General features: G+C 34.0%; 1 protein-coding gene across 1 annotated transcript in view; it reads right to left on the bottom strand.

The window, feature by feature from the left end:
* Window positions 1-5,167: 5,167 nt before the first annotated feature.
* Window positions 5,168-25,362, bottom strand: part of CCDC172 (coiled-coil domain containing 172) — a 54,746-nt gene continuing 34,551 nt past the window's right edge. The window contains exons 5-8 of the mRNA XM_047702896.1: window positions 24,193-24,294; window positions 23,738-23,840; window positions 7,567-7,654; window positions 5,168-6,728 (exon numbers count right to left, since the gene is read on the bottom strand). Of these exons, the coding sequence (XP_047558852.1) occupies window positions 6,693-6,728; window positions 7,567-7,654; window positions 23,738-23,840; window positions 24,193-24,294 (329 nt within the window). The 3' untranslated portion in view covers window positions 5,168-6,692. The remainder of the gene's footprint in view (window positions 6,729-7,566; window positions 7,655-23,737; window positions 23,841-24,192; window positions 24,295-25,362) is intronic.

Here is a 25,362-nt window from a genome sequence, read left to right as displayed (position 1 = left end):
AAGGAAAGAAAGGAGAAAGGAAGGAAGGCTCACTTGTTTATTTTTCATTGGGATTTGTTTATTTTTTATTTGGAAACTTCCTCCATTTTTATCTGATCTTGTTCAAGGTGGTACCAAAGAAATCCAGCAGATGGCACTCACACATTTTTCTAAATATGGTGCTGAATAAAAACAGGATTGCTTAAACTTTGCATTTCAGACCAGAAAGACCGAATAAATCATAGTCAGAAGCAAATGCATTTCAAAATTTTCTATTACTATGGAGAAATAATGCTTTTAAGTTACTCTAATGCACATTCATAGCTTGCAAGCAACTTACAATTTTCACTTCCTTTTCTAGTAGCTGGTGGGAAGTAAGCATTCAAAGCCATTACCTGCCGATCAACAGCTTGATAATAGAAAGCTGTAAGTAAACACTGAGAGACCCACAAACTTTTTCCATGATGGGATATGGGATCATTATTTTCTTCTAGTTTATTTTTAATGCTTTTATTGGTTGTTCTACAAAGATAGGTTCTGAAATTAGCAAACATTATTACTGCCAATTTTTAGCTTAGTAAACACAGTCTCAGAAAGAGTAAAAAATGAGGGGATACAGTAATTCAACCAAGAAAGAATCAGCAATAAATGAACTCAGTTTCTTTAACTAGAGAATCAATAATTTATACTTCAATTCTCCATTAATTAATATGGGTTAAATGAACAAGTTAATTCAAGCCATATTTCAACATACATTTATTTAACGCTTGCTAAATGCCAACACTGTTCCAGGCTTTGAGGAAAAAAATGGTGCATAAGACAAGCAATACCCCTGCTCTCATGGAACTTGTGTGTCAGTGGTTAGGAATAGAAAAGGAAACAAATAAGACAGATATCAGAAATGACAAGTAGTATGAAGAACATTAAACTCGAGTGCGTGATAATGTGACCAAGTGACTGCTTTATTTTTTTTTTAAGATTTTATTTATTTATTTGAGAGAGAGCGAGCACAAGGAGGGAGGAAGGGTAAAGGGAGAGAGAGAAGCAGGCTCCCTGCTGAGCAGGGAACCTGATGTACCACTAGGTCCCAGGAGCCTGGGATCATGACCTGAGCCTAAGGCAGACACTTAACCGACTAAGCCACCCAGGCGACCTCAAGTGGCTACTTCTGATCCACGGCTTAAAGGAGGGCTTCTCTGAGGAGGTGATATTTCAGTTGAAGCTTGAATGACAGAGCAGATCACGAGGAGGAGCAGAAGAAACAGTTCCTGAAATGATCCCAAGTCCAGAGTGAGTCTGGACTATTTGGAAAGCAGAAAAACCAGTGTGGCTGGAGAGGAATTTTCAAGGAGGAGAGTGCCGTGATATGAATTCTGAGAGGTAGCCAGGAGCCAGGATGAAAAGATAGATGGATGGATGGATGGATGGATGGATGGAAGGAAGAATGGATGGAAGGGAGGGGATGGAATAGAAGAGGACAGAAAGAAATGAGCAAGGTTAATCAGAGATTCTTTTATATGTTGATCTTTCTGGAAGTTTTCTATTAGTTTACAATCCTGCCTTAGCAAGTACTGAGAAATTAATATAACTCTTATTATTTAATATTTTAAGAGGGTGCCAAACCTTAGGTTATCACCTTAAATTATCAATGACCTTCAGGGTAACACTGAAAAAAAAAAAAAAAAACATCTATAGAAAGTGTAATAAAGTGGGATGAATAGGTATTAATTTCAAGAGATACCCGGGAGGTGAATTTTCAATAATACTTGAGTTGAGTCTGTTTTGTATGGATTTGCCCTTTCCTCCTCATGGAGAGTAAAAGATGTTCTTAGTTAATGATTTACATGTACTGATTCTGATTAATCAATGTTTTCTGGTACCAAAAGGGTGATTCAAATGATTCTCAAATTTCTCTTATCTTCTAATATTTACCTGATGTGTAAGAATTTATTATAAGCAAATTTTCAAAAGCAATATATTTTTACAGTTGTTGGAACTGAAGCCCAAGCAATTACTGTAAATAAAGAGACCCATTGCCCTCTGTGACCTCATATATATCAGATCATCAATCAAAATCTCAGTTCTTCCTGCAAACCCTGGGATCTATGCATAGTCTCCAAATGGAAACTCAAAAAAGAGCTTTGGTTTTATTGGACAAAATTGTTTTTATAAACATAACCTTGATATTTTACAAAATTTAATTGACAACAAATTTTAAAGCTGACATTACACTGACTTTAGGATTACTCCCATGTCACCTATTCCCAACCAGAAGCTTCCTTGTCTGAGGTCCACAAAAATATCAACCACCACCCCCATTTAATGGTGATTTGAATTTGCAAATACTTTCAGCAATCACAAAGCCATATCCAGAAATATTCATTAGTAATTGTATTTGCATCTATTAAATGTAGATTAAGAGGATTTTATCTTAACAAGATTTTATTTACCAACTAATTAGGATGACAATTTATTACAAGTACAAAAATAATTAACTTAGAATTAATAGAGTAGTATAGCTTTTCTGGTTGTAAGAAAGAAAGAAAGTCATTTCTCTCCCCTCTACAGGCCTTGTTTCGCACAGCTACTTATATCAGTCATTGTTATTAATTTCACATTTTTACTTACTCTTTATTTTCCCAGACATTTGAATTCTGGCACTGTCAATTTCATAAAGGTCTTTTAAAGATAAATGTGCTATGTATCAAAAGCAGTTGTTTAAATAAGCCTTCAGTGCTGACAGCTTTGCTCTTGATACTTTTCATAGCAATAGCTAGGAGAGCATTTTACCATCAGTCATGGCTTTCTTTGTAATGCTTCCTTTTTTCCCCTCCAATCAAAGTAAATATGCTCTTACAACTAGCATCACCCTGCAAAATGTTTCCTCATGTTTAGTGAATGCGACCATCAGTATAATGAACAACAAATAAACAAATGAAATCCCCATACTCCCTTACAGAACAGGGAGAATGGTTACATTATTTCCTTCATATATTAGTCAGTGCTATCTCAATATTGTCTTTTGGCCAAACGTCAGTAAAATAAATTAAAAAATTAAAGCTTCTTCAGGCATGATGATTAGATCATTAGCAGGCCAAACAAAAACATACCTAACTTGAAAATATAATATTTAGAAAGTATAAATGCAACTAACTGTACATTCCTACCTCTAACATTTTCAAAGATAATTTCACCTTCCCCGTTCTTCCATTAAAAAAAAAAAATCTGTTGTCTTAAGATAAAAGGGCCACAAAACTCCAAGACTTAATCCCTGCTTCAGGCTAATGACAAAAAATATTTTTCATTTTTTTTTAGTTCACATCCTGAAAATAAATTTCACTTGACAGAAAATGTTCTGAACTTGACTCTGAAAGGCGAATGTATTTGCTTCTCTTCAGTTTTTCTGGATGACAAAAGAGAGAAGAGTCAAGAAATTAGAGTTGACCTAAAAAAGATTTGTTTCAAATATTAAAATATTTTTTAGAACACTGAACAACTTCAAATTTCAAATGTTATGCTATAAATAAATATTTGAATGACAGAACACCTTACCCTTGTACACCCAGGATTTAAAAAATCATATCATATTTATTTCTAATCATGTCACTGAACTGCTACTGTTTTCTGGACTGCAAATAAACAACTTATTCATAATAATGTGACACAGTTATGTGTGATTGATTGGTATGAAATAGAAAGGGACTTTGTCCAGAGTGTATGCTGAGAACAGGGCCTGTCCCGTGCAAGCTATCAGCCAATCCATCTGCAGCCAGCCAGCTGAATTATGCTTCTGGTGAGGGACTCAGTAGATTTGTCACAGCATAATTTCCACTCCACGATAAATTACTAATCTCAACTGCCTCTCTTTTAAGACATTTCTAGATTCCAATTCATTATAATTCTATGACTTCGACCTTATCTTAGACTTTTAACAATCTCATCATGGTTTCCTGATCAGGGTTCAAGGAGAAAAAAGGCAGGCAAAGGACTCCTCAATTTTTGTTTCTTTTACAAGAGAAAACACTACTACTGACAAAACAATGAGTAGTATATACAAATCTTATTGACTGTATTCACCTTAAAGCTTTTCCTTTTCTTTGATTTTTTTTCCTTCCATTATAATCAAGGCAGGGAAGGAAGAAAGGAATTTCTAGTCCGGTGGTCACACTCCACATCCTATCATTTTGTTGCTGTTTTTCTCCTAGCCAAATAGTGCCCTTAATCAGCAGGGAAAAATATGCAGCAAACTATCTATACATCCTCCTATTATCCCCAACGGAGAGCTGAGAATTAGAAAGTTGCTTCTGGAAGAACTTCTGTCACAGTGAAGAACTGTAATGCTGTGCCCAGAAGCTTGGAGCACTCTTACTCCCCGTTAGTTTGAGCCTTGGCTATAACTAAGCATAAGGAAATTTAGTGAATTATTTGCTTTCATTTAAAAACTGCCTCTCTGAATAGCCAAAGTCCTGCTTCCCAAATAATTATAGTCAGTTTGAGACACATTTTTTACCCAGAGATTTTAGTTATTTTTCCTACTTAAGAGGTTTATGAATACTGTCTTAAGGAAACTAAAAATGGACCAAATCTACTGCTGGCATATTACATTGACAGTGCAGTTTAGTTTAGTACACTGGGATTTCTATTGATTGTCGTACTTCCTTTGTTCAGTGAACCTGTTCCTTTGATTACATTGATTCTGGTGGTCCTAGTTATTCCGATTTGGTATCGCATGGGCAGTGCTTTATATGACTCCACCACATAGCGCCAAAATAATCATACATTTGATTGTTTCAAAATTAGTTTAAGTCTTAAAATAGGAATTATAAAATAACGAAACTTCCATTTTTTTCTCAAACTCAGTTCATATGAATCCTGATTCCATTACTGAATATTTAATCCTGATAGCCTACATGATACACATATGAAAAGAGAGTTGGGGCGCCTGGGTGGCTCAGTGGGTTAAGCCGCTGCCTTCGGCTCAGGTCATGATCTCAGGGTCCTGGGATCGAGTCCCGCATCGGGCTCTCTGCTCAGCGGGAAGCCTGCTTCCCTCTCTCTCTCTCTCTGCCTGCCTCTCCGTCTACTTGTGATCTCTCTCTGTCAAATAAAAAAAAAAAAAAAAAAAAATCTTTAAAAAAAATAATAAAAAAAAAAAGAAAAGAAAAGAGAGTTGTATCGGTAAAGAGTTTATTCTGCATATATGTCATTGTGTGTTAGTTATGCAAATATGTGGCAGATCTATAGTTCACATTAATATTTAGTTACAAAACCAATAATGAAAAAAATTTACGTAAGTGAATAAAGCTTTATCTGTAAACTCAGTCAGCATATTAATAATATAATACACATACAATAAGTAGATATTCATGAGACTAAGAATTTAGATAAATGGAATAAAATAAGACAGAACTAAAGTCATGACTAATCCCAATAACCATTTCCTGCTCTATATTTGCATATATAAAATAGAATGTAATTCCCTGGTACCATTAACTGTTTTCTTCTTAGGCAAAAGTAATTTACTATCAAATATTTAAGGAATCAAAATAAGAAATCACTTCTGAAAATGCAAATTATTTAAACAGCTGGCAATTGCAACACATCTCAAAGGAGAGTTTTAACTTTACCTATTTAAAAAAAAATAAGAGTATAAAACAACATATACAGAAAGTTATCCCAAAATAAGCCTCGTTCTGAAACTAGACCACCTTTATCATTGGTAGAGAGAAGACGTTTGCAAACCTTTCATAGTTGATGTTAAACTCATTCAGCTATAACCACAAAAGAAAAAATGATTCTAACATTTTGCACTCAGTACTTTGAAATTTATCTCCCTCCCCCCACCGACCACAATTTAGGGCTTTGTTGGGCAGTTTCCATACACTTTTTTAGGAACTAGGGAAAATACACCTTTCTTCCTACACAGGATGGAAAATCACAGAAAGCTACGCGACGTTGCAAATTTGGTAGAAATACCAAGTCTGATACAAACATGAGTTTTAGTTGCCATGTTTCAGCGGAAAATGAATCCTGAGGCCCCTCAGGAGATTATGTACATCCCCAGGTGGATGACCTATTTCATTCTACCAACACCGGCATCACCAGCATCAGGAAGAAAACTGCCAGGTGCGAAGCTGGCAAAGGCAGCAGGAGCCCCAAACTTAACTCCACAGACACGTCTAGAGAAAAGAGCAGAAAACTGGCTTTTGCACATGAAAGGCCACCGAGGACCTTTGTCAACAAACATTTTAAGATGAGAGAAGGATTAAAATGAAAGTGAACATCTTTGTTGGTGGAAATGGCAGGGACAAAATTGAGTCAATAATCTGATCATTTCTCTCTCCCAGTGTTTGATTGGACCCAAGGTAAACTGCAACAAAAAATGAACAACATCAGAAAGTACAGATCAGCTTAAGGGTCAAGGAAGATAAGAAGCCGGAGAACACAGCATCCACCTGTCCTTTTTTCTTCCTTTAGAAACAAAATCAAACCCTATAAAGAGCTTTAAAGTTCCAGCAAGTAACAAGACAAAAAATTTACATTTTTAAAGTGCTAATATACCAATTCTGGGTAGCAACAACTTTGAACATTCTGAACCTCACGTTTTCCACAAAAATCTGTTGTAATGGGTATTTTTCGTATATCTATCACAAAGATTTGATTTTAAGATGCTTTCATCAAACTTTGGATAGCTTTGGTCAGCTCTCCACAAGTTATTTATTTTCCTGAAGATCCTTCTGTGCCAATGTCTGAAAAGAAAAAATACAGAAATTATTTATGAGGAAAATTAAATTCCTAATGATGGAATTCCGTAAAGTTCATGTAAATTTAACACAACAATAACTGGGCATTTTTAAATCTTCTTTTTGAAAGTTTTTATAAAAAATATAAATCCTGACATAAGCTATTGGAACATTTTTAAACACGAAATGTTTACAGAAAATAAAGAAACAGTATGTAATGTACTAAATTAAAATTACATTTTAACATATTTTAAAGCTAGTTATATATGTCTTCCATTAAAATGGAGCGTGGCAAATACTGCATTCATTTTATAAACAACCAAAGTAAGAGGTTAAAAGCAATTTAAAGTGCTCCCACACAATCCGAAAATAAGTTTCCAATAATTGAATCCAAAGTTCTTGAGATCATAAAAAATCGTAATAAGAAAGTTTTAGGATCAAATATAATAAAAGTATAATTTATGCCTATCAAAAACAAAAAGCTTTTAAGCATTATGATAGTTAAAACTCCTTCAGTGCATTAATCCTCTAATAACGGTTTCAGTCAAGAGAATGTTGAGAGGTCAGGTTTGGATTTTTTTTTTAACTTAGTTCGAAACTGTACATATTCTCTTTGAATATAATTTGCTTTATGTAGCACCTAACTCTCCAGGAACTCAAAACACTTCAGAGATTTATATCCTGACCTTAGTTTTGCTTCTTGTTGCTGTTTTATTTTTTTGTATCTAGTGAAAATCCCTGTGAAGGGCAAAGCATTAGTCCAGTGATATGTATCCCAGCAAACCTACTCTTGCCAGTAGGGAAAAGCATGGGGAAGAGAAGTTAAACAATCAGGGTGGCTTACCAACTCCAAAACTTCTATTTCTGTTTGGAGAGCTTCCCAAGCACTTTGCATGTCATCTTCCTTATAAAGTTCTAATTCTTTTTTAAGTCTGTTTTAAAGGAAAAATTTACCCTATGAGTGAATAAACTTTTATAATTTTTTTTTTATCCTATGGATAGAGGCAGATTTATAGCTGTAATCAGAATTTTATCATCATCATTCTATCATCAGAATTTTAACACTAAAGAATTTGGAAAGAAATTTCAATTCTCTATACTTCTACAAAGACTGTATAATATTGTGAAGAAGTAAAAAAAACTTCCATAAAGAAAATAAGGCAGACTAAATAAATAATAGACAATTTTAGGTTAATTAAAAGAGCAACATATTTTGGTGGGGAAAAATATAGTACTGTCTGAAGAGCTCTGTTTGAGTCCTGGCCACTAACAAGATGAAAAACCTTGGCTAAATCATTTAGCCTCTCTGAACTTCACCTGCAAAATTTTAATTACAGGAAAAAATGACCTCTGAGATTTCTTCTTGAACTAAAATTAAACATTAACTTTATAGTACACATATGTAATTAAAAATATATTTTAATTTTAGAGCGAGAAAACAATATCAATATGTCTTTCTTCCAATTAAGTCTTTAATCCTTTGAATATTTGGAAATTTAAACAAATATTTTATGTCTATATTTAATGGAAAAAAAAATAGTGAAAAAACTGTCTTCTATTTCTAGCATTAGGACTAATATTCCTTCCAAAAATAAAAACTTAAGGAAAAGCCATGGACTGCCACTGGAGAGGCAGAAAGCTAGGGCAGGGGGCAGACGAGGCTGCCCCGAGGGAGCAACACTGATCTCACAAACCTACGCTGGCTGGGCCAGCCACAGGGTGAAGTGAATAGATAGACTTGAACCTCTGCTGAACTCCAATCCTTAAAGAAGGTCTGAAAGGGTTTTAGGTCAGTAGCATTCCCTGTGTATTTGTAGAAGCAAAAGAAAATCCTCTCTGAAGGAAAGTTTAACATGTTTAGACCTACAGGATTCCTAGTGATTAAGAGGAAACCACAAGCTCACAATCAAAGATCACCAAGCACTCAAGATGCGGAGCCACCACAGGTAAAAGTCAGCAGAGACAATCGATTGTGTCCATAATACATGAAGAACTACAAGTCAATAAGAAAAAGACAACACAATGGAAAAGGGGCATTCCACCCCCCACCCCTCCCTGCACAAATCTCTACCAGATTATCATTCACAAAAGATATACAATGGCTAACAAAAACATGAAAATGTGCTCAACTTTGTTAGTTATTAAGGAAATACAAAAGAAAAACACAATGAAATGCTATTACACACCCACCAGAAGAGCTAAAATGAAAAACAAGGAATTCCAAGTATTGACAAGGATATGACTATATGCCATAGAGGCTGATCCTTCACACTTGGTTGCAGAATAAAGATGAGAAGTGTGGCTAATGCCCAATGAACATGTATGCAGTGTGAGCAGGAAATAAAACACCCATTGTAAATCACTAACATTTAAGAGCTGTTTGCTTCTGAAGCATAATTTAGTCTAGGTCACAGAAAAAAATATAAAAAATAATCAGATAGTCACCAGGAACTGAGCACTGATGGCCACTAACACCTCCAAAACAAGAGGCACTAGGCCTCCTGATGGAAAAACAACACCACCTATGATACAGCTTTGCCAAAAAAGAAAAAAAAAATTTGAGCCTAAATTTGATCAAGCTTTTAGATCCAATTACCAATTTACAAAAAATATATATAAGTCAAACAGATTTAATACTACAATGGGAATATAATCAACTACATCCAACTCAAGGGAAACTCTACAGAATAAAAATAATTTCCTCAACAAATAAATTACAAGTTAAAAAAGAAAAAGGAAGGGGGATCTTCAAGATAAAAGAGATTTAAAAGACTTATCAACTGATTATCATGTGTAGACCTAATTTGAACTAAATTCAGACAAACAAAAAAAAATGACACCTATGAATTGTATGATATATATGATTTGCTTCAAGTAATAAAGCAGAAAAACAAGTAGAGAGAGATGAAACAAGATTGGCCATAAAGGGAGAACTGTTAAAGTTGAGTGATGAGTACATACAATTCATTATATTTTTCTCTTTTACCTTTGTATGTGTTTTAAATCTTCTGTAATAATTATTTTAAGAAAAAGAGTTTAGCAAAGATAGTGGCCATAAAGTCAACATACAAAACCTGTATATATTTTCATGCACCAGCAATAAACAATTAGAACATACCATTTAAAATAAACACACCATTTACAACAGCATCTTAAACTACAAGGTACCTAAAATTAAAACTTACCAAAGATGTGAAAGATCAATAAACAGAAAATTATAAAGTTTTATTAAAAGATATTTTAAAAAGACAAATTGAGATATCCTAAGTTCATAGACAGGAAGTCTCAGTTTCATAAAGATAGTCTCTTAAAAGTAACTATAATAATAAGTGCAATTGTAACCAAAATTACAATAGATTTTCATGGATATGATAAATTGATTCAGAGATGTATATAAAAAGCAAAGAGCCAAATATAAACAATAAACTCTTGAGAAGACAAAAAAAAAAAAGACAAAGGGAGGCATCCTACCTTGTATCATGACTCATTATAAAGTAAGAGTAATTAAATATTTAAAATGGAATAGTATGGATTTAGTAGTAATTAAGGCAGTTCTGAGCAATAAGGAATGAACTGATCAATGAAACAGAATAGAAAATAGAATAAGAATTATATCCATGATCAATTATTATTTTTATTTTTTAATGACCAGTATCTTTCTTTTTTTTTAGTAATTTTTTATTATTTTTATTTTTAATACAAGATGTCACACTGTAGATCACTAGAGGAAGAAGAAACCATTCAATAAATGTTGCTGGGACAACTGATTATCCATGTGCAAAAAAATGAAAATGGATCTTGTACATATAAACAAAGTCAATGCCGTATATTTTAAAATGTTTTTTATTGTGTTAGGTTAGTCACCATACAGTACATCATTATATTTTTATACTTTACAACTTACACATAGTTAGGGAAGAAAAACATAATAATTGTAGGGATGAAGAGAAAATAATACCCTATACATGTGAACTTCATTGTGTTCTGAACTTTTATGAATTTAATAGTAAATAGGAATTCTGAAGGAATGCTCAAGTAGGAAAGATAGAACAAGTTATTAATTTTGAGCATTAGATGTTTACACAAGCATAAAAAGCCTTGTAATGAATATTTTTAAAGAGTAAGTGGAAAGTTAAATGGAGAATTACAATGTACTGTGGAGTGCTATACAATGTACTTCAGGCTTCATTTGAATATATTTATCTCTTCAAATAAAATGGTAGCCATCTTTCTTCCACCGTACCATCCATACTCGCTCCTCCCCCTTTTCAGTTGAAATGAACTGCAGGTTCCGTGAGATGTTTCATGCCCTCAGAGCTGGGCGGTGGACCACTTTCCCTTTCAGTTAGATAACCGTGAGAATGAGAGACTACTGAAATTAAGGAGGGCATTTAGAGCAAATTATAGGAAGTATTTCACTATTCAGCATATAATCAGGCTATAGAATTTAGATCTGCACTTAAAGAAAAAATTGCTGTTGCTAGCTTTAAAAGACGCTGGATAATAATGGTATGAATATTAAAACATTTGCAGATAGCCAAAGCTATATAATGGTAAGCAGATCTCACGCTTCAGTGCATAGACTGATTGCCTACAGGAGTAAAGAAGGACTTCCTTCACCTGCTGCACAATAACTCAGGGCAGTTTGCATTGGTTATTGTCACCTTTCTCTGAATCATCAAATAATGATGAGGATGGGCCAATACTGCTATAGTTAGTTGTGCAAGACTTATGTTCTGTGTATTTTTATAATTTTCTGCAAATTCCAATTTTTTTTCGGTTACTCTAAGTATTCTAGAAAAGGCTTTACTAAAAGAACACTCTTTTTAGCTATAGAACTGTACATAAGTACTATTTAAGTAGAAAGAAGGGAAAATTTCAGCCAAAGTCCTAGTACATAGACTGAAATGATAATAAAATTAAGGTATATTTTACTAAAAGAGCTTACTAAAAGAATATTCATTTTAGCTATAGAACTGTACAGAAGTACTCAGTGGAAAGAAGGACAAATTTCACCCAAAGTCCTAAAACACAAACTCAAATGATATTGAAATTTAGGTATATGTCATCATGGTCTTCTGTTTCCATATAATGGTGATTATGTAATTTTATTTCTAGTTTTTTTTCTTTTGCCTAATGTTATCACTTATATTTTTCTCAGTTAATTACACATGCCAATTAATACCATATAAGAGAAATATGTAGTAGTCCAAGTGGCGATACCAGAATTAACTTAATTGTTCATTTATGGTATAGCAATTAAGTTGTTCCTGTTTTTTCTCTACAATAAATAACATTTCTATGAACACCTTTGTGCATAAAGTTTCCTCTGTACTTAGAATTATTTTCCTTTGGATAGAACTCGTAAGTGTAATTTTTAGGTTAAATTACATAAACATTTTTAAGATGCTTTCAGTGATTTATGTACACCAAATTGCATTTGGAATATATGCAATGTATACTGTCTCAGCAATGTAAGAATAATCTCTGTACCACACCCTTGCCAACTTCGGTATGGTCACTTAAGAATGTCTTTCAAAATTTGATAGAAAAATGATGTTCGGTGGTTTTAATTTGCAAGTAATTGATAAACAGTATAACTGATTTAGCATCTCATTTATTCGTCTTGATATCCCTACTAACTTGTATACCGTTAGACACAAAGTATGCATTCAACGCATGTTTGTTGGATAAATACATGAATGAAAACTTGATTTTAGTGTTTTCTGACTGTTTTTTTTTTTCACAGTTGATTACTTGGCATGCTGTTATTCTTTGTTGTAACTACTATAAATTTCTCCCAGTTCACCATTCCCTGATGCTGAACTTCTTCGACACATGGAATTTTAAATCTTATATATTAAGTGTATTAATTTTATCCTTTTTGGTTTCCTTAATCACACCAGATGTTTACTAAGTAGTTCTTTTTACTTTTTGCTAGTGTTTCCATGGCTTGATTTTCCTAATAGTCTTTCTCTGTATTAATTCATATGAAAATATTTCAGTGAAATTTAAACACAAACACACTATTTTTGAAGACATACAGGTTATATACAATTTATCTTTCATATACAATTTATTTCTGAAAGTGGGTTTAAAAGTTGAATGTGTGAAACCGGAATTTCAGTGTTCTAATTACGCCTTCCCTCAGTCCAGGCCACCAGCAGACAGGTCAGAACCTTCACAGGTGTGTCAGGACAAACCAGAGAGAACTGCTTAGAAGGACGGTAAACGGGGGATGGGTCCCAACAGCATCTCCATTATTTCAAATCCTGGGTGAGCTGGATTAGGCATCTTCTTTAACCACATATTTCCTCTTATCTTCCTACCCTCATACCAAAAGGGGTAGTTCGTAAAGGTAAACATATGAAAATGGAAAAAATTTGCTTTCTATTCTATTTCTATTTCTATTAAAGACACGAGTGATTTTTGAAAATGATTACTTTAACATTTATATATGGCTTCTGCAATAAACAAAATTATTTCAAAGTTTAGGAACATTTACAAATAGTCACATTTACATCAGAATATAATAATCAATTTAAAATAATCAATTGATTCTGTCATCAAAATTTCCCTTGTATTTACTTAGAAGCTTTAATAACTATAGTATGTGCCAAGAATTCACAAAACAGGAGATCTCTATTAGCTTGAAGGCTACATAATCAATGCTGTAGAGACACTTCTGTTAGTGAATAAATGATGAAGTTTTACTAGAAAAGATGCAGAGTCAGCAGAAATAGTCAACAAAATACATAGCTAAGAATAATCCTGGAATTAAATGGGGATTTTCATATTTTATAAATGTTAAAAAAAAGAGAGAGATGGATTGGCTACAGGTATATAATTATTTGACTGGTATTTTCCAGAAACTTTAATGCTGAGATCTTACTACACTTACCAACTTGGAGTTCATTCTTGTTGATATTACAAAGCACTGCAAGGTACCTGTGCATTATTTCCTCCGTGCAGCCAGGATTACAATTCTTATTACTCTACTAAATAACGCTTATTCTAATAATACAGAAATACTCCCACAAGTATTTAAAGATACATGTGTAAAATGTCTTCAATTACGAAAATGTAAAAACTCTTACATATCTGTCAGTGGTAGAAAGGCTACATCAATATGGCATTTCCATATACTGGCATTAAAGAAGAATGAAGCTGATCAGCACAAACTAATATGGGAAATATCTATAATATTTTGCTAAGTAATAGAGCAAATTACAGACTAGTAATTCTGATCCCATTTTATGCTAAATGCACACACATGGCATGTATGTGCACACACACACACACATACACACACGCACAGAGATATAAACTGAAAAGACACATGTCAAACTTTTAACAATGGTTACACAGGGGATTTCTGGAATAAGGTGATAAGAGAGGAGACTTTGATGTTTTACATTTTCATAGTGTTTGAATTTTGGATTCAGTCTACATAGCCTAGTCTCATAATTTAAAAACACCTATATACATCTGGTAAAATAAAAAAAAATAAATGTGTGTAAATATGCATATTTATCTAGGTATCTTTTAGAAAGGTTGGGAGTGTTTGAATACCATCATGTATTTACGGCTTCTTAAAAATTGAAGGACCAATCAATGTGACCTCTACAACCAACTTAACTGGATGACTTTTCACCGAAAAGGCAACAGCACTGATTTACTACTTCATATAAATGCATTTAAAGTCTCTCAGTAGGAGGTAAGTATTAACTTTCGTGCAGTTTCCATTGCAAATATCTCTTCACAAAACCACGCTATCTTCAAAAGTTCAGAAGGAAAATCCCATGCTGTTGACTTTGCAGCTTCATTTCTGAAATAAACTTCCCAATGTATTAAACAGGCACAAATGCTGGTTACAGAAAATGTAAAAGCATTCTAGAAAAAAGTTTCATGGGTATGGAAAATGCCTGAAATATTTCAAGTTGTCTGGTATGTCAGTATTTGGAGCAAATGAAAAGTCATGATCAAGAACTATATTTTGGTGGCCTTGGTGTTGGGCAATAATACAAAAATAATAGGTGTTGGGAGTTTGAAAGAGCCCAATACATAACATTCTTCTTTCTGCCCAATTGAGAAATAAGGAAAGCAGAAGATAATCTCATTTACTACATATGTAGCAGATACTGGAGAATGTGGCTTATATCTACAAGCAAAGGGCTTACTAAATAGGGAACCCCAGAATTAGACTAACTTAATGCACATCTTTACAGGCACAATTGGATACAACAAGCTCTCTTATGGACTCCTAGCACTGTAAAATTTAAGGGACAGAGGAGCAGAGAGGAACATACACTGTCTGAGGCAGGCCAGCTTCCAAAGAAATAGGGAAAGAAAAGGGGCAAGGCTCCAGTTCACCCTTCCAAATTCACCAGCCAGATTGAGTCACTCCTCCCCACCTTCCAAAAAGAAAGGAAGGTGTTGGGGAAAGGCTGTGGGGATTACACCTATATAGCTTTTTCCACATGGAGGTAAAAATCAGGAGTGGAAAAAGAACTCTATCAGGCTATCCCTGTGGTGAGAATATACCACAACTTTGCAAATAACATTGAAAATATATGAAGGACTTGTATCTTCTTTGTATTGAAAATAAAATTATATGTAGACTCAATCACTGGAGCAAATATTTATTGAACACTATGTGCCCTTGACTGTGCTAGATGTGAGACTGATAGAAAAATGTAAAGGAAGTAAAGGGAATTCCCCATTGAGTGAGATAGATTGATACAAATACCTATTATAGAATATGATTAATGATATAACAGAATTATAAGCATGCTCTCTATGAATACAGAGAAATGAACAGTAGAGGAAAGCTTTCACAACTTATTACACTCATTTATTCATTTATTTATTTAATGCCTACTATATGCCAAGCTCTGTACCCATACCATATCTGTACCCATGAATACACAATGGTAAACCAAGTAGACAAGATCTCTTTTCTTGTGGAGCACATGGCAGAGACAGATACTAACAAAGTAAAGCATGTAAGTACGTAATTACAAAATAGAATCTGTGCTATAAAGGAAAAAATATAGGGTGTTATAAAAAAAGTAAAAACAAATTTAGATCATAGGGTAAGGGAGGGCTTCTCTGAGGAAAATTTCAATTGAGATCTAAAGGACAGGGTATGTTCCACATAGGTAGGAGAAAGACAGGCAGAGGGGCTAAGAGAAAATTTGAAGAGAAGGAAAGGCAGAGAAAGAGGTCCTTAAATGGAAAAAAGCTTGGAGTGCTTGAGGGAGCAGAGGGAAGAGGGGACCACAGCTGAAAATAACATCAAGAGAGGTGGTCAGAGGCCACATTGCGATAGGACCATACTAAGGATGTTGGGTTTTATTATGTTTGTTATGAAGCCTTTGACTGATTTCAATGACATGATTCAATTTCAATGGATTGGCTGGTGCAAAAATGGAAGAATGGGGAAAAGAAGAAGATTATTACTGTGATCCAGGTGAGAGAGAGTGGTGGCTAGAACCAGGACGTTAGCAATGGGGAGAGAGAACTGGAAGGATTCAGGAAACATTTTCTAGGTAAAAGCAACAAAACTTGATAATGGATTAGGGTGGGGTGAGAATGATGAGAATTATAAATACATCAAAAATGCCTGCTACAGGGACACCTGGGTGGCTCAGTTGGTTAAGCAGCTGCCTTTGGCTCAGGTCATGATCCCAGCGTCCTGGGATCAAGTCCCGCATCGGGCTCCTTGTTCGGCAGGGAGCCTGCTTCTCCCTCTGCCTCTGCCTGCCATTCTGTCTGCTTGCACTAGCTCTCCCTCTCTCTCTGACAAAAAAAAAAAAAAAAAAAAAGAAAAGAAAAAAAAATCTTAAAAAAAAAATGCCTGCTACATTTTAGATTTGAGCAAAACTCATAAAAAATGACATGTGAGCTGGGCATTAAGGACTAAGTTAGATTTTAGCTCATGGAGAAAAAAAGATAGAGGTATGAGTTCCTGTATCATATTCAGAATTCCATAAACAGTATTCTGATGCACTAGTAGTTTAGGATATGTGATAAAAATGCAGGAAGATAGTGGAAGGACCCAGATTATGAAGACCTTTGAATTCTCCCATCCAAGTACTAACCAGGCCCAACCCTGCTTAGCTTTTGAGATTAGACAGATTGGGCATGTTCAGGGTGGTTTGCCCAAGATAAGACCTTTGAACCTCTCATAAGACTTTTGTTTTTGCCTTTTTTTTTTTTTTTGCTTATTTAATCAGCGCAACATCATTTCAGATCTATGTTTATATTAAACTGTTGGGAATTCAGGACTGGAGTTTAAGAAAGAGGGATTTAGGAAAAATATCTGGAAATTATCTATCTGTGATAACTAAAACCATTAGAGCATATGAGGTAGCCCATAAAGAATATAAAGAGAGAAGATTCAGTGATTAACCTTTTGGGATCTCATGCATTTAAAAGACAGGTGGAAGGAGTCCAAGATGGTGAAGGAGTAAGAGACCTTAGTTTTGTCTGGTCCCGGGAATTCAGCTAGATAGCTATCAAAATCATTCTGAATACCTACGAAATCAACTAGAGATCTAAGAAAAAAATTGCTGCAATTCTACAAATAGATAAGCAACCACTTTCAGCAAGTCTTTTTTTAATTTTCATTTTTACAGGTACATCCTATCATTTTATTTTATCTTTGTACATATATAAGTTTTTCTTTCTTCACAATTTTGGGATCTAGTTTACTAAAAAAACAGACCTAACTACACACAGGATCCAGTGTATTGCTCTATTCTGTTCACCTGTCTGATTATACTCTTTTTTTTTTTAATTTGTTTTTAAGTTTTGAGTCTCTTCTGATTTGTTTAGTGCATATTTCTCTGGGATCATTAGTATTTTTTCCCCTCATTCATATATTCTTCTCTAGACAGAATAACAAGAGAAAAAAACTCACCTCATAAAAGAGAACAAGAGGCAGTACTCTTGGCCAGGGATCTAATCAGTATGGATATAAGTAAGATGTCAGAACTAGAGTTCATAATAATGAATATAATGAATAATAATGAATATAAAGATCCTAGCTGGGCTTGAAAAAAGCATGGAAGACACTAGAGAATCCTTTCTGGAGAAATAAAAGAACTAAAATCATAATCAAGTTGAAATAAAAAAGGGTATTGATGGGATGCAATTTAAAAAAAAAGGAGGCTCTAAATGCTAGGATAAATGAGGCAGAAGAGAGAATTAGTGATATAGAAGATAAAATGATGGAGAATAAGGAAGCTGAGAAAGAGGGAGATAAACAACTACTGGATCACAAGGGGAGAATTTAAGAGATAAGTGGTACCATAAAGCAAAACAATATTAAAATAATTGGGATCCAAGAAAAAGAGTGAGGAGTGGGCAGAAGGTATACTGGAGTAAATTATAGCAAAGAACTTCCCTAATCTGGGGAAGGAAACAGGCATTCAATTCCAGGAGGCAAAGAGAACCTCACTCAAAATCAATAAAAATAGGTCAACACCTTGACATATAATAGTGAAACTTGCAAATCTCAAAGACAAAGAGAAAATCCTAAAAGCAGCTTGGGACAAGAGGTCCATAACCTACAAGGGTAGAAACAATAGACTGGCAGAAGACCTATCCACAGAGGCCTGGCAGGCTGGAAAGGACTCACATGATATATTCAGGGTGTTAAATGAGAAAAATATGCAGCCAAGAATACTTTATCCAGCAAGGCTGTCATTCAAAATAGAAGGAGAAATATAAAGCTTCCAGGACAAACAGAAACAAATAATTTGTGATCACTAAATCACCCCTGCAATATTAAAGAGAATCCTTTAAGCAAAGAGAGAGCCCAAAAGTAACATAGACCAGAAAGGAACAGAGACAATACACAGAACCAGTGAATTTTTTTCTTAAGATTTTATTTATTTATTTGACAGACAGAGATCACAAGTAGGCAGAGAGGCAGGCAGAGAGAGAGGAGGAAGCAGGCTCCCCGCTGAGCAGAGAGCCCAACGTGGGGCTCGATCCCAGGACCCTGAGATCATGACCTGAGCCGAAGGCAGAGGCTTTAACCCACTGAGCCACCCAGGCGCCCCAAGAACCAGTGAATTTATAGGTAATACAATGTCACTAAATTTCTATCTTTCAACAGTTACTCTGAATGTAAATGGACTAAATGCCCCAATCAAAAGACACAGGGTATGAGGAGAATAAAAAAAGGAAGCCCATTGATATGCTGTCTGCAAGAGACTCATTTTAGACCCAAAGACACTTCCAGACTGAAGTGATGGGGGTAGAAAACAATTTATCATGCTCATGGACATTAAAAGAAAGCTGGAATTAGATTTCAAACCAAAGACTGAAATAAGAGATGAGAAAGGATACTGTATCATAACTAAAGGGATTATATCATAATCCAACAAGAAGATCTAACCACTGCTCCCTAACATCAGAGCAACCAATTATATAAACTAATTAATACAAAATTAAACAAACACATTGATAATAATACAATAATATTAGGGGACTTTAACACCCCACTCCCTGCAATGAACAGATCATCTAAGCAGAAGATCAACAAGGAAACAAGGTCTTTGATGACACACCGGACTACATGGACTTCACAGATATATTCAGAACATTCCATCCTAAGGCAACAGAATACACACTCTTCTCACGGGCACATGGAACATTCTCTAGATTAGATCACATACTGATCACAAACCAGGTCTCAACTGGTATCAAACTGTGGGATCAAAAAAAAACTTAAAAAAGTTTGGGATCATTCCCTGCACATTTTCAGACCGCAACGCTTTGAAACTTGAACTCAATCACAAGAGGAAATTTGGAAAGAAGTCAAATACACGGAGGTTCAAGAGAATCCTACTAAGAATAAATGGTCAACCAGGAAATTAAGGAAGAATTAAAATAATTCATGGAAACAAAGGAAAATAAAAACACAACTGTTCAAAACCTTTGGGATGTAGCAAAGGCACTCCTAAGAGGGAAGTATATAGTAATAAAAGACTTTTTCAAGAAACAAGAAAGGTCTCAAATATACAACCTAACTTTATACCTAAAGGAGCTAGAAAAAGAATAGCAAAAAAAGCCTAAATCCAGCATGAGAAGAGAATTAATAAAAAGAGCAGAAGTCAATGAAATAGAAACCAAAAGAACAGTAGAAGAGATCAGTGAAACTAGAAGCTCATTCTTTGAAAGAATTAATAAGATCATTAAACCCCTGAACAGACTTATCAAAAAGAAAAGAGAAAGGAACCAAATAAACAAAACTATGAATGGAAGAAGAGAGATCACAACAAACATTGAAGAAATACAAACAATTTTAAAAACATATTATGCATAACTATAGGCCAACAAATGGGTCAATCTGGAAGAAATGGATGCATTCCTAGAGACACAGAAATTATCAAAACTGAAACAGAAAGAAATAGTAAACCTGAACAGACCCATAACCAGCAAGGAAATTGAAGCAGTAATAAAAAAATCTCCCAATAACCAAGAGTCCATGGCCCGATGGCTTCCTAGGGGAATTCTATCAAACATTTAAAGAACAATTAATACATATTCTTCTGAAGTTGTTTCAAAAAAAAGAAGGAAAACTTCCAAACTCTTTCTACGAGGCTAGCATTACCTTGAACCCAAAACCAGACAAAGATCCCACCAAAAAGGAGAATTTCAGATCAATATCCCTGATGAACACAAATGCAAAAAAATTCTCACCAGGATACTAGCCAATAGGAACCAAGAGTACATTAAAAGAATTATTCGCCATGTCCAAGTAGGATTTATTCCGGGGCTGCAAGGGTGGTTCAACATCAGCAAATCACTCAATGTGATATGCTATATTAATAAAAGAAAGGACAAGAACCACGTGATCCTCCTAATAAATGCAAAAAAAGCATTTGACAAAGTACACATCCCAATTCTTGATTAAAACTCTTCACAGTGTAGGGATAAAGGGAACACACCTCAATATCATAAAAGCTATTGACAAAAAGCCCACAGTGAGTATCATTTTCAATGGGGAGAAATTGAGAGAAAAAAATGAGAAAAAAGCTTGAAAGTCATGAAATCCTCATGGATAATATGAAATAAAAATGTAATTACAAGTAATTACATAATTATAATTGAATCTAATTTTAGAGCATTTACTATGTTCTAAGCACTGTTCTAAGGGCTTTTAAGTCATTTAATTTTTACTATAATCTTGTGCTATAATCAACCTCATTTTATAGATGTGGAGACTGAGGACAGACAAGTTAAATTGCTTGTCCAAGGTTACTAACCTAGTAAATAGCAGAGCTGGGATTTAAGGGGGTTGTAATCTTAACCTCTATGCTTACCGCCTCTCAAGAACCCAAGGTTTATCTTTTCTATCCTCTCTGAACTATATGAAAGAACTAGATCAGTCATAGTTATACAGTCTTCCAGGAGCTTCTTATGACTTTAACCCAACCTTTGACTTAAGTGTTAATCATAGCAATATTCTACAAGTTAGCTGCCTTAACATATTTAATTAATGATCCCACACTCTTCAAAATAGAATCTTTTAAATAAATAAGCATCTTGGTATTTATAAATAGGAAATGATTACCTAAAGGAGAGACCATGAAACCACTGTGAATAAGAGTACTAGTTCTTGGGGCTGCCTAGGTGGCTCAGTGGGTTAAAGCCTCTGCCTTCAGCTCAGGTCATGATCTCAGGGTCCTGGGATCGAGTCCCACATCGGGCTCTCTGCTAGACAGGGAGCCTGCTTCCTCCTCTCTCTCTCTCTACTTGTGATCTCTCTCTCTCTCTACTTGTGATCTCTCTCTCTCTCTGTCAAATAAATTTAAAAAAAATCTTAAAAAAAAAAGAGTACTAGTTTTTTATACTAAAGAATGGCATCAAGACAGAGTCCAACAAATAATCTGAACATGGCAGATTAATTAAAAAAAATCATTATGAAAGAATTCCAATGATATAGACAGTATAAAATATGTGTAAAATTTTCTAATTACTAAAAGTAGAAACAATAAATGCATATAAACAAGCTAATATTAATTTTATAATTGCTTTCTTAACTGGTTAAAGTTTAATAAAAGTAGAAGTACAATTATAATAATCTTAAAATAAAACTGGTTCTCAACTGGGGACAATTTTTCTCACCCCTCTCTGTCCAGGGGACATTTGGCAATGTCTGGAGACATTTTTGGTTGTCAAAGCTGAGGGTGGGAGATGCTGCTGGCATCTAGTGGGTCGAGGCCAGAGATGCTGCTAAACGTCTTAAATTGCACAGGGCTGTCCTTTCACAACCAAGAATAACCTGGCCCCACTGCCAAGTTTGAGAAACCCTGCTATAAAAATGGCATCTATACCAATAGTAATTAAACCTGACAATTTAAGAAAAAGGCAACAGAATTCAGTATACATTTGAACACACAGATGGAAAAGAATATTCCAAAATTTAGGGATAAAACCAACTTAATTTTGGCCTTCATGATATTAATAAATGTCTTGCCATTATTAGCTTCTTGTTTTTGCACTAATTATAAGGTTTATGGCCCTATTTCCTAAAATCTTTATTTCAATACTTTGACTTGGTTCTTTATACTTGAAATTACTTTTATGGAACATACCAGTAAGCAAACTAAACTACACATATTAAATGATTTAAAGTGGGAACTGGTAAATATTGCCATTTCATTCGATAAGTGCTAAAATGCAAAAAATGGACAATGCATAAAGACTGATGTTTCTTTTTATTCACATTTCTTCTGTCACCATCTGTGAAGGAAAAAACACTCTCTAACAGACTCTGTGTGTTTAATTTTAACCCAGGGCAGATTTTTATGATTGATAAACCCACAAAACTGGAGTTCATGTCAGAAGCCCTTATAATACTAACCATCATGACACCAGTGGGCATTATCATTTTTGAAAATGTAAAAAAATCAATGAGCAGATTGTCATTACAGAAACTCATTCTGCATCACACATATCACCCAAGAGATTGATATTTCATGCTTATAAAACTTAACATAAAATTAAATTGCAAATATTTTCTCACAATCTACTAAAATTATGGCCTAAGGCAATACACAGCTAATATGAAGCATTTGTTCAGCTCTAGTGGACATATTTCTATATGATTTATGTAAAAGAAGGCTTCATTTGCTTCTCATAGATTCAGTAATGAGGTTTCTTTCCTTATATTTAGCCCGGAAAGTAGATGAACTTCTTTGAAATTAGGCTGGCAAATATAACATTGAATTATTAATAAACAATAGTAAAATTAACAAACTGAAGGTTTTCTCCTTGTGTGTATGACTATGCTGTTTCAAACACCAGCCATTCTTTCATTATCCAAATACATAAAAAGTAGCTCAATATTCCATACAGAAAATATATTTCATTCTTTCACCATAAAACAAATAGTAATAAATTTCAAGTAAAATAGTAGGTTGTGATTCCCCCCCCCTCAAATTTAAAACGATAAAAAATAATTTCAATCATTAAAAAAAAAATTAAGGGGTGCCTGGGTGGCTCAGTTGGTTAAGTGTCTGCCTTTGGCTCAGGTCATGATCCCAGGGTCCTGAGATCCAGCCCCACATCAGGCTCACTGGTCTGGAGGCAATCTGCTTCTCCCACTCCCTTTCCCTCTGTGTGCTCTCTCTTGTGCTCTTTAATCAATCAATCAATCAATCTTCAAAAAAAAAGTTAGGAATAACAGAAAGGAGAGTTTTAGAACTAATACTTTGTTTTTAATCTACTGGGATGTGAATAACACTAAGTCCATGAGGTAAAAGAAAAAATTGATTTCAGTATTATCAACCTGATACACTGTGAAACTTACATGTACCACTTTTTAGCCAGTGAAGCCTTTTCTCATTAGCATATTTCACAATACACATAAAAGGAATTAATATCTTTATCTGGAACTTAAAAAAAAACCTACACATTTAGCTTTATGCTGAAATCTCTTTGACAACTTGAAAAACTACCAGATTTTATAAAAAAATACAATAGGGAATTCTTACCTTAAGCACTCAGCATCATTTTGAGGCTTTTCATTGATCTTTACTTTTTCTGCCTCTAGGTATTTGGTAGTACAAATGGCTTCAATCTTTTTATCTTCAAAAACTAAACAATTAAGAAAACGCTTACAATCTTTTAAAAAAATAAACAGAAGAGTTCATTCATAAGAACAATACTCTAATTTTTGGTGTTTTATATAAAACATATGCACTCATGATTCTTAGTTTTCTACTTTAATATAGCAATTACAGGCATAAAAAAAGATCTTGACAAAATTTATGACATTAAAAGTATCAGATCTAAAACTGTTTTTTTTAGTGTTTTACCTGTTTCATCTTTATACCAATAATAACACTGTATCTCAATAGGTGAGTATACTTTGAAAGAATAATATGACCCTGTTATGCATATGTAACTATATTCATCAGCAAAATAAACTAGCTCATAAAGATAATACCTTTAAGTTTTCTCTGCACAGTAAGTAATTCTTGTACTAATTCACTCTTTTGTTTTTGAAGTTCACATAACTGGCCACTATCATGGTCCATCAATTTCATTTCTAGAAATAAATAGACAAATAAAAGCCATATTTTAACCACTTAGGCTTTGCCTTGAATATGTCAACAAGTATTAACTTTTGTGTGTGTGTGTGTGTATTAAAAATTTAAGTAGTATATGGTCAATTTTTAAACTGATAAGAACAGATACTGTATTTTATCTTAGTCAAAAGGCTGAGAAATGATTCATATGGTCAATTTTAAGCCCCAACAAGCTTTCTTTGGCCATCTAGAAACTGTTTCTAATAAACTGACCAGAATTAGTTAAGCAACAATGAGAAACAAAAGAATTAGTTAATTGAGGGTTAGACTACCTCGAGAAAATTCAAAACAATGTAACATCACTAAGTAAAACAAGCTTCCCAATGAGATAATAAGAAAACTCTATCCTTCATAAGTAAAGCATATTTAAAATACATTGCATAGTACTCACTATATGGCTACAAACTTCCACAATACGGCTAATATTGCTTCTTCTACCTAGAATATCTTTCCTCTTTTTCTCCCCCACAATAAACTCCAATTCATCCTTTAAGATTCATCTCCTAATTTTTCAAAATGTAAACAATAATTTAGGACACAAAATTTAAACACATGACACCATACAACTAGCTAACTTCCTTAATTTACAAAGAGCTCATATAAATCAGTAAGAACAAAAATGTAGAAAGATGAACAAAGAGTATGAACAGACTGTTCACAGGAAAATAAAAAGAAATTTAAGTGACCAATAAATTCAGAGAAGTAAATTCAACATCATGCAAAATCAAAGAAATGTGAATTAAAGCAACAATAAAAATAATATTTTTGCTTGTCAGATTGGCAAAGATTAAAGTCAGTGATAATGCCCACATTGGTAATGGTATAGGATAATAATACAAGAAAACAGGCACTCTCCTGAACAGTTGGTGGGAAAATTAATTAATTTGGTGATATAAGGAATCTAATTTGACATTAAGTCTCTTAATATTTTCCTCTGACCTAGCAGTTCCATTAGTAGATTCTATGACACAAATTTAGTGACAAAAGTATAAGGAGATATATACTCAGATAATTAGAGGCCTTTATTG

This window comes from Lutra lutra, chromosome 14, assembly GCF_902655055.1.
Source record: "Lutra lutra chromosome 14, mLutLut1.2, whole genome shotgun sequence".
Classification (NCBI taxonomy): domain Eukaryota; kingdom Metazoa; phylum Chordata; class Mammalia; order Carnivora; family Mustelidae; genus Lutra; species Lutra lutra.
This window is presented reverse-complemented; position numbering and strand designations above follow the sequence as displayed.